A 20,206-nucleotide genomic window follows, 5' to 3' on the forward strand; every position below is an offset into this window, starting at 1 on the left:
AAGGAGCACCTGGTGGCTAAGGACGAACCGCGGGATTTAGATGGGCTTATCGATCTCGTCATATGATTAGACAATCGGTTAGAAGAACGCCGTCGGGAACGAGACGAAGGGCGTGGCCGGGCACGCGTCATCCCTCTCCCTTCCGGTTCCGACCGCGTTCCGCCCTCCCCACGCTCCACGGCCCCTGCGCTCCGTGTGGTGACAGCTCCCCCTGCTGATGAAGCTATGGACACGAGCAGGGCCACATTTAGGGCACCAGATAGACAGAGGAGGCTGGCCCGCGGAGTGTGTTTTGTTTGTGGCTCGATAGAGCATCAGGTTAGAGACTGCCCCGAGCGGTTAAAACGCCAACACCCGCCCCTAGAAACTGGGCTAGGGGTGGGCCGAGACATTCACGTGGGACACACCCACATTGCCACACGACTCCCAGTTACAATCCTGTATGAGGATTTAACCCTGAAGGCCCCAGCACTGGTGGACACGGGCTCTGAAGGGAATCTGTTAGACAGCAGATGGGCCAGGGAGATAGGGCTCCCTCTGGTGGCTCTTACCTCGCCTGTGCAGGTACGGGCACTAGATGGCTCCCTCCTCCCTCCAATCACACATAGGACACCACCTGTAACTCTGGTGGTGTCAGGAAATCACCGGGAGGAGATCGAGTTTTTTGTGACTCCAACTACCTCCCGTGTGATTTTGGGGTTTCCTTGGATGTTAAAACACAATCCCCGGATCGATTGGCCGTCTGGGGTAGTGGTTCAGTGGAGCGAGACCTGCCATCGGGTATGTTTAGGTTCCTCGGTACCTCCCGGTTCCCAGGCTAAGGAGGAGGTCAGAGTCCCACCCAATCTAGGGACGGTGCCGGTGGAGTACCACGACCTTGTGGATGTGTTCAGCAAGGATCTGGCGCTCACCCTTCCCCCCCACCGTCTGTACGATTGTGCCATTGATTTGGTTCCAGGCGGAGAGTTCCCGTCCAGCAGGCTGTACAACCTCTCACGGCCTGAGCGCGAATCAATGGAGACCTACATCCGGGACTCTTTAGCCGCCGGGTTAATCCGGAATTCCACCTCCCCGATGGGTGCAGGTTTCTTTTTTGTGGGTAAAAAAGATGGCGGACTTCGTCCATGCATTGATTACAGAGGACTGAACGAAATCACGGTTCGTAATCGATACCTGTTGCCCCTGTTGGATTCGGTGTTCACGCCCCTGCATGGAGCCCGAATCTTCACCAAGCTAGATCTTAGAAATGCGTATCACCTGGTTCGGATCCGGAAGGGAGACGAGTGGAAGACGGCATTTAACACCCCCTTAGGTCACTTTGAGTACCTGGTCATGCCGTTCGGTCTTACAAACGCCCCCGCGACGTTCCAAGCTTTGGTTAATGATGTCTTGCGGGATTTCCTGCACCGATTCATCTTCGTGTACCTAGACGATATACTCATCTTTTCTCCGGATCCTGAGACCCATGTCCGACATGTACGTCAGGTCCTGCAGCGGTTGTTGGAGAACCGGCTGTTTGTGAAGGGCGAGAAGTGTGAGTTCCACCGCACATCTTTGTCCTTCCTGGGATTTATCATCTCCTCCAACTCCGTCGCTCCTGATCCGGCCAAGGTTGCGGCGGTGAGAGACTGGCCCCAACCCACAAGCCGTAGGAAGCTGCAACAGTTCCTCGGCTTTGCTAATTTTTACAGGAGGTTCATTAAGGGCTACAGTCAGGTTGTTAGCCCCCTGACAGCCCTGACCTCACCAAAAGTCCCCTTCACCTGGTTGGATCGTTGCGATGCCGCGTTCAAGGAGTTGAAACGGCGCTTCTCGTCTGCACCCGTTCTGGTGCAGCCCGATCCTAGCCGCCAGTTAGTGGTTGAAGTGGACGCCTCGGACTCAGGGATAGGAGCTGTGCTATCCCAGAGCGGGAAGACCGATAAGGTCCTTCACCCGTGTGCCTATTTTTCCCGCAGGTTGACCCCGGCCGAACAGAACTATGACGTCGGCAATCGAGAACTCCTTGCGGTGAAAGAGGCTCTTGAAGAGTGGAGACATCTGTTGGAGGGAACGTCCGTGCCATTCACGGTTTTCACTGACCACCGGAACCTGGAGTATATCAGGACCGCCAAGCGGCTGAAATCCCAGGCAAGCCCGCTGGTCACTGTTCTTCGGCCGTTTGACTTCCGGATCACCTACCGTCCCGGGACCAAAAACCAGAGATCGGATGCTTTGTCCCGGGTACATGAAGACGAAGTCAAAACGGAGTTGTCGGATCCACCGGAACCCATCATCCCGGAGTCCATTATCGTGGCCACCCTCACCTGGGACGTAGAGAGAACCGTCCGGGAGGCCCTGGCACGAAGCCCGGACCCCGGAACTGGACCGAAGAACAGACTTTACGTCCCACCAGAAGCTAGGGCTACAGTCCTGGACTTCTGTCACGGCTCTAAGCTCTCCTGTCATCCAGGGGTGCGAAGAACCGTGGCAGTGGTCCGGCAGCGCTTCTGGTGGGCGTCCCTAGAGGCCGACGTCCGGGATTATATCCAGGCCTGTACCACCTGCGCCAGGGGCAAGGCCGACCATCGCAAGGCTTCGGGATTGTTACAGCCGCTGCCCGTGCCTCATCGCCCCTGGTCCCACATCGGCCTGGATTTTGTCATGGGCCTCCCGCCGTCCCAGGGCAACACCACCATTCTCACGATAGTGGACCGATTCTCCAAGGCGGCCCACTTCGTGGCCCTCCCGAAGCTCCCAACAGCCCAGGAGACAGCGGACCTCCTGGTCCACCACGTCGTCTGGCTGCATGGGATTCCAACAGACATTGTCTCCGATCGCGGTCCCCAGTTCTCCTCGCACGTCTGGAGGAGCTTTTGCCGGGAACTGGGGGCCACGGTCAGTCTCTCATCCGGGTATCATCCCCAAACCAACGGGCAAGCAGAACGGGCCAATCAAGAGATGGAGCAGACCCTGCGTTGCGTGACAGCCGCGCACCCGGCGGCCTGGAGTACCCATCTGGCCTGGATCGAGTATGCCCGCAACAGCCAAGTGTCGTCCGCCACCGGCCTCTCCCCTTTTGAGGTATGTCTGGGGTATCAGCCCCCGTTGTTCCCGGTGGTTGAGGGAGAGGTCGGTGTGCCCTCGGTCCAGGCCCACCTGCGGAAGTGCCGTCGGGTGTGGCGTGCCGCCCGTTCTGCTTTGCTGAGGGCCCGGATGAGGACAAAGGCCCATGCAGACCGGCGGCGGACCCCGGCTCCTACGTATCGTCCTGGGCAGGAAGTGTGGTTGTCCACCAAGGACATTCCACTGCAAGTGGCCTCCCCAAAATTACAGGAACGGTACATAGGTCCATTCAAAATCCTCAAGGTCATCAGTCCCGCCGCAGTGAGGCTTCAGCTTCCGGCCGGAGCCTATCCCAGAAGTCATATAGCGTGAGGCGCGGTACACCCAGGGCAGGACGCCAGTCTGTCGCAGGGCCACAAACAGACAAACAAACACATTCACACCCACTCGCACACATACGGACAATTTAAAGATCCCAGTCCACCAAACCGCATGTCTTTGGATGTGGGAGGAAACCGGAGCACCCGGAGGAAACCCACATAAACACAGGAAGAACATGCAAACTCCACACAGAAAGGCCACAGGCAGGAATTTAACCCATGACCTTCTTGCTGTGAGGCAACAGTGCTAACTTAATGTTCAAACTGATAAACTTTATTGTTTTTGTGCAAATATTTGCTCATTTTGAAATGGATGCCTACAACACGTTTCAAAAAAGTTGGGACAGTGATATGTTTACCATTGTGTTACATCACCTTTCCTTCTAACAACACTCAGGACACTAATTGTTGAAGCTTTGTAGGTAGAATTCTTTCCCATTCTTGCTTGATGTACGACTTCAGTTGTTCAACAGTCTGGGGTCTCTGTTGTCGCATTTTGCGCTTCATAATATGCCTCATTTTCAATGGGCGAGAGGTCTGGACTGCAGGCAGGCCAGTCTAGTACCCGCACTATTTTAATATGAAGCCACGCTGTTCTAACACGTGCAGAATGTGGCTTGGCATCGTCTTGCTGAAATAAGCAGGGACGTCCCTGAAAAGACGTTGCTTGGATGGCAGCATGTGTTGCTCCAAAACCTGGATGTACCTTTTAGCATCGATGGTGCCATCATAGATGTGTAAGTTGCCCATGCCATGGGCAACTTACACACCCCCATACCATCACACTTGCTGGCTTTTGAACTTAGCGCTGGTAACAATCTGGATGGTCTTTTTCCTCTTTTGTCCAGAGGACACGACATCCATGATTTCCAAAAAGAATTTGAAATGTGGACTCATCAGACCACAGCACACTTTTCCACTTTGCATCTGTCCATTTCAAATGAGCTTGAGCCCAGAAAAGGCAGCTGTGTTTCTGGATGTTGTTGATGTATGGCTTTTGCTTTGCATGGTAGAGTTTTAACTTGCACTTTTAGATGTAGCGACGAACTCTGTTAACTGACAGTGGTTTTCTGAAGTGTTCCTGAGCCCACGTGGTAAGATCTTTTACACAAGATGTCAGTTTTTAATACAGTGCCACCTGAGGGATCGAAGGTCACGGGCATTCAATGCTGGTTTTCGGCCTTGCTGCTTATATGTAGAAAGTTCTCTAGATTCTATGAATCTTCTGATTATATTATGGACTGCAGATGATGGAATCCCTAAATTCTTTGCAATTGAACATTAAGAAAAATTGTTCTTAAACTGTTGGACTATTTTTTTATGCAGTTGCTCACAAAGTGGTGATCCTCGCTGCATCTTTGCTTGTGAACGGCTGCGACTTTTGGGGATGCGCCTTTTATACCCAGTCATGAGTGCCCTCAGTTCCCAAACACTTATTCAGTGTTGTTAGAAGGAAAGGTGATGTAACACAGTGGTAAACATACCACTGTCCCAGCTTTTTTGAAACCTGCTGCAGGCATCCATTTCAAAATGAGCAAATATTTGCACAAAAACAATAAAGTTTATCAGTTTGAACATTAAATATCTTGTCTTTGTGGTGTATTCAATTGAACATAGGTTGAAGAGGATTTGCAACTCATTGTATTCTGTTTTTATTTAGAATTTACACAACATCCCAACTTCATTGGAATTGGGGTTGTACTCTCTTTTTTTAAATGTCAAAACTATCAATATAAATGCATTTTTAGACAACACTGTGCAATCTTTGGCACACTGGGTGATTGTAGTGTTAAATCCCATTCAGATGAGATTAGTGTTACCCTGGGGAGGTGGGAGTTCCTCGGTGATTTTAATCCTGTCTCAATGTGCCATGTCAGTCATTTCTATGGCCAGTGCACTCACATGTCAGTAAAGAATCTACTACCTTTTAGGCCTTCTGAAAAAAGTTCCGTACAAAGTACTTTAGGTTACATTCATCATGTGTGAACAGAAACATCAGGAGTTTACTTTGGAAAAAGAGTTTTCTACTATTTGTCTCAAGTATGGAAGAGATGAAAGAGACATTTGGATCAATCAACCAGCCAACAGCAGAGATTTGACATTCACACTTGAGTTTTGGTTACAAAGAATTTCTGTATCGCCTCTTCACATGTATTACACATGATCACATGAAATCATGTAGTTGAGATCAGCGCCTCAACTTTGTGTGCACTGTCATTGTACAAGCAAAGAACACACTGCAAAGAGTACACCAAGAAGAGTGCAACATATAGAGTGCAGCTCTGCATACAGATAAAAAATTGGGATGGGAATTGTTTTGTGTTTATATAAGAATTGCTCAGACCACTCGCTTTCGCACATGGAACATGCACCTCAGCACAGAATGAAACAGTCAAAAACAAACAAACAATCAAACAAAAACGTGAAGCTGACAGATACTTAAAGCTAGATAAGAGAAAGCCACTGTAGAGATGAATCCATTCCATTCAGTTGGGTAATTTTGTTTTGCTGAGGACTGCTGGTGGTGCATCAGGCTTGTTTATTAAGTAGCCAGTCCTGTCTCTGTCATTTATATCAAGCTTTGTTATATTATGAGTCATCCATAAATATTATAGACATGCTGTGGTAATTTACTCACCTCCACACACAAAAATACTCCAGTTCAACTGGAGCATTAATCAATGAGATGCCTAATTTTGTTTAAAGAATTACTGCACACTTTCTGCAAATCCTATAAACTTCATTTCACTTCTCAAATATCACTGTGTTTGTCTGCTATATGATATATTTAACTTAAATTGTTGATTCAAACAACCAATGATTTATAAAAGAAAATCATGGAAATCATCAGGGGTGCCCAAACCTTTACATACAACTGTAGGTTTTATGGCTAGTGCATGGTGGTGCAGTGGTAAGCACAGGTTCCTGAGAACTATAAGTAAAAAGTCTGTGGTTGTGGGAGTTGGCATGTTCTGATGATGATGCTACAACATGTATATTCGGCTGCACAGAAGTTTCAGTAACTGTGGAGCCTTTGTACTGTATTTGAGATCTCCAGTGCTTTAATGTTTGAGTGAAACTTTGTAACCCTTTCACTGTAATAAGATAAACAGCAATTTTCCTTTCATGAGACTGCAAAAATAAATATGACACACTGAGAACAGTTGCTACAAGGCTATTACAGCTGTGTGGGAGCTTTTCTGACACTTTCTAAGCATGCAGGTCAAGAAAGGCTGACAATCTTTCATTTAAAATCTGTTCCTGTTTTTTAAATAAAGAATGCTGCTGCAGTTTCTTCATCATTTTTCAATGACACAATTTCTTGAAGGCTGCTGACAGCAACAGTCATAAGAAATATGAAATGGAACAGGCAACAGCTAAGTGTGCGTATATAAGAAAGGGTGGTAGAACAAAGAGAAACAGTGAGAAAGCATGAAATTCCTTTATGGTTGGAGATGTAATAAAGAGAACAAAGAAACCAGAAAGAGGACAAAACCAAGCGGAAAACAGATAGAAAGGGCAAAGAGAAGAACTGTGGCTCTTGTTGAGTTGGTGTGTGTTCCCTGTATTTTGGCAGGATGCAAGAGCCTTGGGGAAGCAATCCATGATAGTGTGCACATACTGTATGTGGACGTCGTGCAAGCTGAGTGGAAAACGATCGCCGAGGCAGCTCCACGGCACTGTGGGCAGAGCTGGCGGGAGCGCGAGGTGTGCAGCGCCGTGCCCCGTTTAGCTCCTGTCAGACACACACTAATCCACAGCGACAGCTCCCAGGTGACCAATGGGCTCGCTGCCCGAGCAAGTGACACGCTGCAAGTCAATGCAGCCTCCCGCTGACCTCCCCACTCCGCCCCCATCCCCACTACCACCAGCACACGCACAACAAACACAAACTGGCCCGATGTGTGCGCCACGGCACGTTTGTGTGTCTGTACGAAGGGAGTAACGGCGTGGAATCCTGCAGTGTGCAGCGCACAATGCAGCCAATCAATACTTCAAACAACAGGCAAAGATGAAGGGGTGAGGGAGCAAGAGAAGGATGATGGGGGGAGGCAGAGATGTAGAGAATACAAAGGCAGGGAGGGGCTGATTTGGTGGGCAGAAAATTGTTGTAATTATTTTGAAGTGCAGTGTGGAGCAACACGTACCTGCTTGCGTAATGTTCAATCCTGCTGTGCGTGTCCGCATGTGGAAGCTTTGGTGACGAACACGGCCTGAAAACAACACAAGCTAACGTCAGCGGATCACCGAGGCTTTTTTTTTAAAATTACCTGTGAGTGTAGCGTGCGCTTTCTATGCCTGAATATATTGTACAACTCTGAAATTTGTCCAGTGTGTCTCTCTGGGGAGAAAATGTGACCTTTGTGACCTCATTAAAGCAAAAATGTAGACCCACAATCGGGCGCTGTTGTAGCCTTAAGCCAAGCTTCCTGATGATGTCATAGATTTTGATCTGGTCTCTCTCGTTTTCCCCTTTGGCAAAAACACAGAGCTCCTGACCCCGAATGGGATCACACAAATACCATTACATTAGCTTTGAACAACTGAGAACCATCTGAGCAAGTCAACGTACCCGAAGATGTCAGTGTTATATACATAAAATGTATGTTTTGGATTTCTAAAGGGATAAATTTGAGTTTTCATTCTCCATAATGAGTGTGAGGGGAGAAAAACAACGTGTGCGGACTCACGTGTCGGAGCTCTCGGCTTCCAGCACAGACTGGACGGGCAGGTAGCCTCTCTGGGGGTGCTTGGTGAAGTACTGCTTTGACCTGAACTTATTCTTCAGAGTCTTTGCAAAGTCCCTCATCTTCTCCCCTGAGGTCGTCTAAAGTGTGATTTAGGAGCAGAGGAGGGAGGGAGTGTAGGACGAGGAGGTGGAGGGGGAAGACAATTTACAACAGCTTCCAAATGAACGCATGTGAAATTTGTCCTCACTGTTACAGGTCAGGACCCCGCTTCCCGACAGCGTCTTCAGACTAAGATGTTCGTAGAATTGCTCTTATGAAGCTTATGAAGTTAAATTAAAGAGGTGTTTCCCAAAAGCGCTGTAATTTAAGCAGCTCGATTTATGTCCAGACCAAACCTTAATTAATGCCATTAATAAGCTGAGCTTTGTCAGATATATAGGCAGCACATTCGCACATACACAGAAAGATAGATCAGTTTTCTAGGTGTTATATTTTACAATACATTCCTCTTCTTCCTCGCAGAAGTCTGTGCTACACACACGTGATCACAATAAACATAACACTGACAGTGTATGAATTTATCATCCAATAAATTTATGAACCTGATAGTGCTTGATGTGTGTTATAATTTTTCCTAAAGGGCACGCGTCGTGATCAAGATCAAGTTAAGTCTGGCTGCACACACTGGTGCAAATTATTAGTTCAGCTAATAGGATTAATGAATGGAATAGTTTTTACTGCGCTGAATGCTTGATTTCAGAAGGAATCATCAAACAAGGTCAACATCCATCAGATTCTATGACATATGTTAGCCCATAATGTGATAATTAAACATAGCAGATGGTGCAAACTATTTCTTTTTTAGAATCTCATTCGCTCACCCAATAATTTGCACCACTTTATTTTTTAAATTTTTATTTAAATTTTTTTCTTTTTACCAAAATTGGACAAACTTTAGGGCCCCATCACACATACAGTAGTACAAATTTGGTCGAATTACGCATGAATTGTGCATGAAGCAGAAATCGTATGCAAAACATGTAAAATCATAGTTGCGTCCAACGCCTCGTACACCTGTTGTTCCTGCTCAAAAGACACCGTCACATGCATGAACCATTGCACCAGGATCGTGCACGTCTGCCCAACGGCTCATATGAGCTGCTTCGCCGTGAGTCGCCCTGATTTGTACTTAGTTGTACTGTGTGTGAAGGGGCCCTTAAATTTTGATCCACAAACAAACAGAAATTGAACTTTGTCACCATTTTAGCTGTTTTTACCCCATAACTCCATAAGGGTAGTACATCACTGGGGCGCAACTGATGGAGAATAGGTGATGACGCAAAATTGTGCCAAAATAGGCGAATAGGCGACAATGTTTTCATGTGAAATCTCACTGAATTGGTTCCTCCGACAGGCGACTGTTGGCCAAATGCCATCTGGAGTGGTGGCAAAAATACAGCCACAAATTTCTAGCAGTCCACACACATATCACGCGAGAGCCACTGACATCCTGCGTAGCACACACACACAAAAGTTAAGCGGCACTGGCACGGCCTTTGCAGGTGCAAGGATTAGTGTGTAAATGCCTCGCTACTATTATACTGCTGTTATTGTTTAAGTAGTCCTAAAAATCTGCCTGGCTTAGTGAAAAGTGTAAAAATAATATACAAATAATGATTGTTTATGAGTTTAATTCGGTGAAAGATAGAATCTTTCACCTCATAAAATATTTGTTCCATTGAATGAATAAAAAAAACATTCATTATTTGTTTTATATAACAGCTAAAACAGATCCTTGTCATTTTATAATTTAATTTATAAACAACAGAAAAGGGACTTACATTTTGGTGTGCATCATTGGTGCTTTGATGTAAACAGCCCAACATGAACTTTAAATAGGAGTCCAAAATTGTTCTCAGTCAAACCGTCAGATAGTTCAAAACCATTCTGATGATGTAGTTCATGATGCTGTGCACTAACTTTGTGTACAGACTGCTGTCTGCTTTCCTCAGTCCAGTGAAAAATCATGTCAGAAATTTGTCCCTGTTCTTCATCCTAACAGCTCTTCATGCCTCCAGACAGCTTATAGTGGAGTGGATTTGTTTTTTGTTTTGTTTTTATCTGTTAGAAGAATTATCACCATCAATTAGCTCATTCAAATCGTCATCCCTCAGCAAAACAAACTCCGCCATGTTTAGCTAAATGCTATCCCCGGTAGTGTGAGTGCATGCGGTGGTCGGGTTCATATAGAACCAAAATTGCATGCTAACAAGCACTACTGCACAGTAAATGAAGCACAATGGCAAATGGTACAAATAACTCATGTCATATGACATACAAACCACCAATCAAATGACAAGGATCCGCTCAGCCGTTATATAAAATAAGATATTTGTAGAAAGGATCATAGAAATTACTTTTAACACTACCAGAGTTCTGATTATTGGGAAACTGGCCCTGGTTTGTCTTAGTTTTACTCCATTAACTTCCTCCTCTGGCTTTTCTGGTTTCTATTTGCTTTCTCTTCCTTGTATTCAATCCCTGCCTCTGTGATTATTTGTGTTATCGCTATGAAAACTGTAGTTTGCTCAAACTGAAGCATGCAATAAAATAGCTTGCAGTGAGGAGGATGAACCATTGCATAGATGTCCTTTGCCATATTTTACAGCTCAAAATTGATCAGGGATTAAATCTGGCATCATCTCTGTAGGCTGTGGTTTCTGCCATAGCGCCGGAGCTACGCCTTTAGAATTAACTTCACTTCATAGGCCGTACGTGCCAATGCTTAACATGCTGGTTTTATGAGGGCTTTAATGCACAAACTGTGCTCCAAACAACTCTTTATGTGCAGGCTACATAAACCAAAAAAAACAAAAACAAAAAAGACATTAGCACTGAGTGGCACTCTATTTCTGCAACACCATAGAGTTTGATCTATCAGTGTAAACACTGTACATTAGCAAAGACAGAGATCTTAGCAGTGCAGCGCTGGATAATCTTTTTCTTGCGATAGCAACATTGAATTTTTACATCTGTGGAGCCTGAAATTTGTATTCAGACAGGGCACTACATAATATCAGAGTGGCTTACCGGGGTGTAGTATTCCATGATGGGGTAGTGCAGCTTCTTTCCCTTGGTAGTGCGGCCGGTTAAAAAACATGTCTGGCAGATGTCCACATTGAACTGCTTCAAACTACGATACCTGTCAAGATCGACATAACAAAGGCTGAAGTTATGTTTGAAAGAGCGGCAAGCACAGCGCAGGAATGTCGATGTGAATCGGTGTAAAGAATGAAGAGTTGGCCTTGTGCATCTGTTTGCATAAACACATGCTTTTTTTTTTTCTTGTAATCCATTATTTCCCTTATTAGCTCCTTGTTACTTCATCAGATTTGAAATAGGTGCATGCATAAAGCAAAGTGAAAAGTTACTGGTGACAGAACTCACTCTATGCATTGTGTCACCTTGTAAAATACAGATGAGTGCAGGTGACAATTTGTGAAATACAATATTGTCTTATGCATCAGTGGTAAAGTCAAATGTCCACAGGAGATGCATCACAATTAATCAGACTTTACAGTCAGGTCCATAGGTATTTTGACAGTGACACAATTTTTGTTATTTTGCCTCTGTGCACCAATGCAATAAAACAATGCAGACGTGCTTGTAGTGGAGACATTCAGCTTTACGTTTAAGAAAAACATTACATTTAGAAATTAAGGACATTTTTGTGAACAGTGCATGAATTTTCACTGCCCATAAGTAATTGGACAAATTAAATACAAGGAACACTGCTTTTCCAGCAAGTTTTCATTCGATAAGTCGGGATGATACATGAACACTTGCAAGTTACTGAATTGGACTTCATACATATCTTACATGTACTTAAATCCTTCTTGTGGTGTTTATCTATAAACTCATTGATGAGGATCTATAATACCAGTCCATTTGCAGGTTACTTCCCCAGCCACGAATAGGCTGGAGAAAACAAACAGCGAGGGAAGTCACCAAGACACCCACGGCAAAACCGAAGGAGTTATAGGCTTTTGTGGCTGTGACTGGACAAAGCGTGCAGAGCGCCACTGATACAGTTTCATGGTGGAGTGGAACTGACATGAAGTTTCATAACAAGAAGAGATAAAATTTCAGCTAATGTTTGCCAGAAGGCACATGGAAGACTCAAGTCTAGATTTGACCTGTTTTCTTGTATCAAAATCATTGTACAGTATCCTGCATTTGTCTAAGTGCCTTTCCAACATGATGTTGCACATGCCCAAGTTTGCCTCTGGGATCATTAAGGTTTTGTCTTATTCCCACAGATGTGACTGGTTATATGAAGCAGTAACTGCATGTCTGTGCTGGTACTTTGACAGACAGCCCACCTGAAGCCTTTGATGGGACACTGCTTGCAGATGTAACATTTGGCCTGGTGCTTCGTAGACTCTGCAGCAATCACACGGTGCAAGACCGGAAGCCAAACCATCGACTGGGGCTCCAGGCTCATCCATTCCAGGAAGTGAGACACCTCTATAGCAGGTTTCCCTGGAGCCTGCAGAAGGTAAGATATAGAAGAGAGGAAGATCAGGGCAAAGTAGATAATGTAATTTGAAGAGAAATTGCATGTTCTTTCCTCAGCTGTCAGCTATCATGTGGTCTTACTTTGCAAATATATGTTGGAGTTGATATTAATATTGAAAAAGGAAGCTGAACATGGGGATGTTGTAGCCCTTGTACGTAGTATACGGACAGCACCTAAACCTCTCAGGTACCAGTGCAACCACAGCTGTGGTTCCGTGCATGTGTTTGAGTGTGCATGCATGAAGCCTGGCTCGTCCAGAGACAACTTGTTGAGCATCTCAGAAAAAAAAGAGGATGAAAGGAAGTCAAGCTAATAAGAGAAATGATTCACCAAGCTGCAAATCTGCGATGTGCTAAATTCTCATTAAGTCTGCATCAGAGATGCATTAAGAGGTTGATTTCCCCAGGGTTTCCTCCAACGCTCAAAGAGAGCAGCATAATGAGTGTGTGCGCTGCTCACAAACTGTGAGATGGACGGAGGTAGAACGTCTCCTGGGATCAACAAGCCGCTCTCTGGTGCACAATGGCTGCCTTCACTCCACTTGGGAGGTCAAATACGGCAGACTTTGCATTCCAAACACCTGGAAGTGGTGCTGATAATTTGAGGTCATATAAGAAAAAAACACAGACCAGATGGAAGACTAAAGCCTCGGTTCCACCGAATAATAAAACATGAATAATGAGCCACGCATGGGTGTGTCAGCGATTATTCGAAGAATGATTCACATTTTAAGCCATCACATATCGGCTACTAAGGCGCGTCTATGTGCCTCTCTGTACGTCACATGTGTCAGCTATCAGCCTCTAGTGAGCCACGAATGATCTATCATTTGAGCCCATCCAGCCTCGAGTGGCTTGTGTCGCTGCATATGATCCACGTCAAGCCACATATGATCCATGTAGCACCTTGTAATGCAACGTTGGTGCACGTTTAGGCATGGCTTTGGTCCAAACCTCCAGCCCCCCGACACTTGGTCCCTTAAAGTGTGGTTTTCAATTCACAACATCCATTCAAGATGTTGCCACACAGTCCGGCCGGTGTGTGCCGTGTGCCAGGCTGCTGTTCCCGTGTTTCAGAGCCATTAAATGCAGCAGACCAGCTAGAACCGAACGACAGGTTCCTGGACAGTCGCCTCTGCGCTTCTTTTCGCTGGCTTTATTTCTTCCGCAGCTTTACAGTCATTTTGACAACCTGATCCAACTTTTAACTTTGTGTTCCTCCGTTAATGTCTGCAAAATTATTCTTTTACCGGCTGGCGTTCTACATTCCTGGACAGTCACCTCTGCGCTTCTTCTCACTGGCTTTATTTCTTCTATGGCTTTACAGTCACTTTGACACCGTGATCCAACTTTTAACTTTGTGTTCATCCGTTAGTGCCTGCAAAATTGCTCTTTTGCGAGCTCGTGTGCTGCCTAAATGCTCGTCTTGAGCGCGAGTCATTGTGTCAGTGTGCTCAAAGTGCGCCTCATCTGATCCATTATAACATTAAATCTATCATAAATTTACTTTTACAGCTGCTTATAAAGAAGGAATGAACATGCAACTGTTTTACCAAACCATGAGAATATAAACATTACAAATAATTTACCTTTTAGCCTGTTCCAAATATGTTCTCCACCTCAGGGCACAAGACAGAGACAGGAAAAAGGTGAAAATGTCCTCTGTGATTCCAGAAGCGATGAGAAGTGTTTTCAACATCCAAGCTCTGACAGAAAATGATTAATCTGCTGCAAAATAATTATTTTATATACAGCGTCCAGCGCACAAAGCAGGTGGGATTCTAGTGCACAAGAGGGCTGAGCCAAAATACCCTGTCCAAAATAGTCTGTCCTGTCGTCGTAGCCATCAGGTGCTTGAATAATGGGCTTTTAACAGCCTCGTTCTCACCACAAACATGCCTCTAAAATCCTTGTTAGTCTTCGTAGTACTTTGTACACAAACTGCTCCACGCTGTTGTTGCTTTTGAACTTCTTGAAATTAGCGCCACGCTCAGAGATTAGCCTCATTATCTGAATATTCTGCCTCTAAGAGTCTCTCAGAACCACTATTCTCCCACAATTGGTGAATAACTGGAAAAAAAAATGCTACGTGGCTCAATATTCATCCTTCATTATTCGGTGAGACCAGGGCTTAACTCTCTTTGGGAAAGTTTAACTGTGTACTCTATATTTAAACTTTGCAGCATATAACCTCAAAACATCAATTAACAGCTGCTCAATGTTTTCTTCAGTTACTTAAACATTTGCAGCCGTGTGAAACTGACGGGATTCTGCAGCCAAAGTTGTAAAGTTTCATTTGCAGCATAAACCCCTAACACACGGCAAACTGTTGAATTTAGGCTGATTAAATCTTGTGCAAATGATAGTAGGAAGCCAAATATCCTCATGACATCCTTTACTACTTTTGTGGAAAACTAGCATTTCCTGAAAAATTCATGAAGTAATTTTTAAATTTGAAAAGAAGTGTTTAATGAGAAATTATTGTCTCTGCCAAGGAGGTTTGGACTTTCTCCTGTATCTGTTGGTTTGGGTTTTGGTTTATCACCACGATGAGTTAAAAATATTTGGACATATCTTCATAAAAAAAAATTTTTTCTGGTTGTCAACAACAACAGAATTGTTTAAAATATTTTTTTTAACCTATGAAACTACAGGGACACTCACTGAATTCTATCCTTCAGGTCCATCAACCATACTAATCAAAAGCCATATTCCAGCTCTTCAAGCACATGACTTTTATTTATTGAGGTGCATGGATAAATTTACTGGAAACTGAAAAAACAACAACAAAATTCATGTTTCTATGTTGACAATAGTAAAAGGATAAAAATTCTGGATCCACTCTGATGAAATGCTGAGAAGGTGGACACAGCTCCTTTTTCATTTCATTTCATTTCATTTATTTGTGCAAGGACAGCATACAATTACATTATGCTCATTGAGCAGAGATGTTTGTACCAGATTATAGCTGCAACAGCTAATTTCCATCTGTAGTCCTTGAGGGGACAGGGGGTCAGGGGTCAGGGGGATACACATAGGACTATTAAATACATCACAAACAACCTCCTACTACTATATAGAGACAGAGCATTGCTGGCAGGGATGGATTGGCCATTAAGAGTACTGGAGGTTTTCCTTGTGGGCTGTTCAATAAATGGGCCGATGGCTGCCCGGATTTTTATTTTTTCATGGTAATATAACAGGTTTTCAGATGCTTTGCTTTAATTTATCATTATGTTGTATGGGGTTTCATTTTGACATGTTTGGGTTGCTGTCAAACAGGTGTGAGAGGACGTGCCCCTACCTGCACATGTGGTTAGAGTGGGAGCACGCAGTAGGCAGCCATTTTGCTTGGCCCAAACGGTCTTCGGTTGTCCCGTGTTTTAATATGCCTGCAAGAAACCCTCATTGGCTCGGTTACAATGCTGGCAGCGGTGGGATGGCTTGAGTACATTGTCACACGTTTCCATGTATGTGCCAAGCTGTTAACTCGCTGTGTTGCTGTGCTAACTTAGCTGCTAAGTCGCTACCGAGCTGTTGCGGCGACGTTGCAAACATGGCGTGGAGACGAGGACTCTCTGAAGCCCGACGTGAACCGCCAAGAACTCGCTTAGTAGAGAGATTAGGGTCAATCTGTCCGCTCCTTTTGCTGGTGCGCACACTCATTTATATAAATGTTTAGCCTTTCATATAAATAAAAACGCCCCCCCCCCGATTATCGGCCTAAGACATTTACATCTCCATTAATATCCAAATCAAACATGTTAGTTAAATTTTCATAGTGTGGTGTGTTACAACGCTAGCTATCTAAAGTATTGGAAAGTAATACCATATTCATATCCTGATTAATTGATTAGTTGCTTTTATTAATAACCACTATTTTATACTTCAGATGACAAATCAAATTAATCAAATCATCAAAGGATGACACATAATTGCAGATCTACAAGCTTATAACTCACATGTTGTAATGCGATATGGTTTGTGCATGTAGATATGCTATTTTCACAATTTTTGATCACTCTATTCTATCTATAATATCCCTCATATCAGGTCACCAAAAGTGTTTAAAGTGTCAACATGCACCTTTCTTTGTGGTGAGAGTCCAATTTGTTCATGAAGGACATTGATCTAACAACATAACAAATATGTAGGCTTTACATATTTTTTCCAGACAGTGTTTATGGTTTATTGTTCTTTCAACAGTTTCACATTATACAGTTAAAACTAATAAAACACAGATTAACTGATAAACACTCTTGAATCTTAAATCCTTTCTTCAACATCATACTGTGTAGTTATCATTTATTTTATTCAAGGCTCCAGAATATGAAGACATATTGTTCAGTATAGTAGTGTTATTAAGGGCTTGTGTGTTTATATGTACTTCAACGTGGGGCGAGATGGCACAGTATCTGCACGCGGATTGTAGTGGTGGGCCAGTCAGGACGAAAATGTCCAGGGTCGAATTTTTGTCACAGTCCAGCCCTGATTACAGGGGACCTTGTACCCCATACTTTGGACTGGATTCCATCTGTGTCTTTTTATTATTATTACTACACAGATGATGTGCTTCTGTGGGCCTCTTCAGACAGTTACCGTGGATGTGCACTTGGCAGGTTTGAGACTGAATGTGATGCACATGGGAAGAGAATCACCACCTCAAAATCTGAGACCATGCTCCTTTGTCAGAAAAGGCTGGACTGCCCTCTCTGGGTAAGGGGAGAGCTACTCGCCTAAGTGGAGGAGTTCAAGTATTTCAGCATCTTGTTCATGAGTGAAGGTAAGCTGTAACAGACTGTCAAGGTCAGGAAAGGGAACTAAGAATACCAGGAGTCACAGTGCACAGCTCAGTTGAAATTCTGGAGAGTTTAAGCAGGTTCTGACCTGCTTAAACTAAAGTGGGCTGATGGTGGACAAGGAGGCATTTGTTAGAGGAATCTGTGCATGTCACTCACTCGTGACCTGTGGACTGGCTTACAGAGGAATCCCACCGTTAAGTTCCTCCAAGCCTTCACCTCATGCCATCACAGTCATGGTGGGTTATGGTATGGTTCTGATAAGTCAATCTGCTGTGCTGTCCCATTGAGCCTACTAGTTTGAGCAGTTGTATGAGGCTTGTTTTCCAGCCAGAATCTTGGTCATCGCCAGTGCCAGGGTTCTCTTGGTTGATCTGCCAGCCGGCTATGAGCAACCAAATGTTAGTGAGAATGCAAAGGTAGACAAAGATTTATGGCAAGGAAGGCTCCAAGTTTCTGTGGTATTGGAGCTGAGCACCTTCAAGCAGGTGGACCATATTCTCCCAGCACTGCACACAATCAGTCTTTCAATCTGGGAGACAGCTATTACCTACTGAATGGAAGAAAGGATTTCTTGTCCCACTCTGGCAATGAAACAGTGATTGTTGACATTACACTGCTCCATGTGCCAGGAAAGGTGTTTGCAAGGATTATTCTTGACAGGATTCAGTCCAAGTTACTTGCCGCTCAGAAACTGGAGCTGTCTGGCTTCATGCCCAAGAAGTTACCCATTGACAGGATCACGTCACTGGAAGTACTCATTGAATAGAGGTCTGAAAATCTAAGAATACGGTTTCCTCTCCATGGCTGAAATGTTACATGCATATCACCTGTAGTCATTAATTAGTTTTTGGCTTGCAGATCTAGGTTGGAATATGGGTTTGGTTGAAGGGTCTGTTGTACATTGGCAGAGGTATTCAGTCTACTGAGTGCACCTCTAGTCCCTTCTGTTACAGTTGACTGCAGCCCTCATCACAGCCAAGCCATTAGACTCTGCCAATGGTTGTGTAAAATATGGTGATATAACAAATCAAATTTAAAAGTCAAATCTGCTGTTGACTGAAACTGTTTATTCACCACACATTCAAATTTATATTCAACCTCACTCAGGCTTTTTGCAGAACATGCACCTGCGTCAGTATGAACAAAAATAGCAGCTGTAGTTTAATCTCTCACACACACAGTCCTTGTTTATGGAATTTTATTGATTTGTACTCGTTAATGCACTTCTGCTGTTCAAACTGAACACAGTGTCCGTGTGATGCTGCAGCAGCACATGTCCGCAAAGTGATGCCATTCATTTCCAAGCCAATTGCTAATGGTCTCCCTGTAAGTCACATTACACAGATATTACATCTGCAGCTAAATGCCCTCAAATGGAGCAAATAGAGAAAACAATTGATTTTAATCAGCTGGCGCTGATCCGTCAGGAGGACTGTAAGTGTAATTAAGGACCATTTTAAAAATTCAGCAATTAAAAGAATTTCGAATCAGCCTGTTCCTAATTATCTGAGGTCACCAGCTGAACTCCTTTAACTTGTACCAAAAATAAAAGCACAGATGGATTTAAAAGAAATAATAAAAGAAAAAAATGAAATCAATTTCTGGTTCAGTAGAATATATTTCATCATTAGCCACAGCTTGTGGGCTATAATTTAGCTTTATCCTTTTTATTTCCAATAGTGTGATGGATTTCACCTTCAGTATGTAGTTCCTAAGCTGACGCATTACCCACCTACTCTATTTTATGAGCATTAAAAGCAACGCAATGCAATATTAATCTTTATGGAGTGGCTGGGGCTTCTTTAGGCAGGATGACGATGAGAAACTGACAATTTCTCCATTTGCTGAGATGGTACATTTAAAAGTTCTCCAGGGAAAGTCGCACTGTGCTGATGTCAGTGAAACACAATATGCTGCATATATCTACAAACTTCCAGGAATGACATCATACTTTTCCCAAACTTGACTCTGGATGAAAACCTTTAGTTAAATTTCAGCTTTTCAAATTAAACCTTCTGCATGTGTGATAATTTCTTGGCAGGGTTTCGTTCCAGGGCCCCGTCTTCCATCCAGCATAAACCAGTGCATAATGCAGTGCAATAGTTGCTGCTACTGTGCAACTGACGTCACTTCTTTTTGCAGTGCTAATGTTGTGTAAATTGCATGTATAATTTATAACTGCGCACATTTCTGCACCAACCTGTGTGTTTTCCAAAGGTGTAGCCAGGTGGAGTACCCATGTGTGGCAGCGGTAAGCGGGGGTGGGCACAGCTAACTGAAAAGTTAGCTTCGATAACCATTAATCTGCTAGCTGAAAAGTTAACTTTTATAACGCGAAACCTATAAACCGCTAAAAAAAATCTAGCAGAAGTTACCTCTAACTGCTAATCTGTAGGACTGACTCGGTCGCGGCCACATCGGATTACACTGTCGGCTACTGATAAGCCAGCAGGGGCTGCTGGGTAAATTCACAGGATCATAAACACAAAATGAACACAAGAAAAAATATATAAATAAAAAATAAAACCTCAAACACTGTCATTATCTTTATCAAAAGCAGTAAATAGCAGTATTAGAAGTCACAGTTTATCTCTATATTATACATTTGTAAACAATTAATGGAGCTGCGTTCACAAACACAAAACAAATGCACGAAAAAATAAATAAATAAATAAAATCCCAAACATGGTCATTGTCTTTAAAAGAAAGC

At 44.0% G+C, this 20,206-nt stretch overlaps 1 protein-coding gene across 4 annotated transcripts in view; it reads right to left on the reverse strand.

Moving 5' to 3' along the window:
- Window positions 1-20,206, reverse strand: part of drp2 (dystrophin related protein 2) — a 437,530-nt gene that overhangs the window by 27,157 nt on the left and 390,167 nt on the right. For all 4 annotated transcript variants that reach the window (XM_034181709.1, XM_034181707.1, XM_034181708.1 and 1 more), the window contains 4 exons: window positions 12,499-12,665; window positions 11,207-11,318; window positions 8,117-8,253; window positions 7,574-7,639 (listed from right to left, as the gene is read on the reverse strand). In XM_034181709.1, the coding sequence (XP_034037600.1) occupies window positions 7,574-7,639; window positions 8,117-8,253; window positions 11,207-11,318; window positions 12,499-12,665 (482 nt within the window). The remainder of the gene's footprint in view (window positions 1-7,573; window positions 7,640-8,116; window positions 8,254-11,206; window positions 11,319-12,498; window positions 12,666-20,206) is intronic.

This window comes from Thalassophryne amazonica, chromosome 11 (assembly GCF_902500255.1).
Source record: "Thalassophryne amazonica chromosome 11, fThaAma1.1, whole genome shotgun sequence".
In the NCBI taxonomy this organism is placed as follows: Eukaryota; Metazoa; Chordata; class Actinopteri; order Batrachoidiformes; family Batrachoididae; genus Thalassophryne; species Thalassophryne amazonica.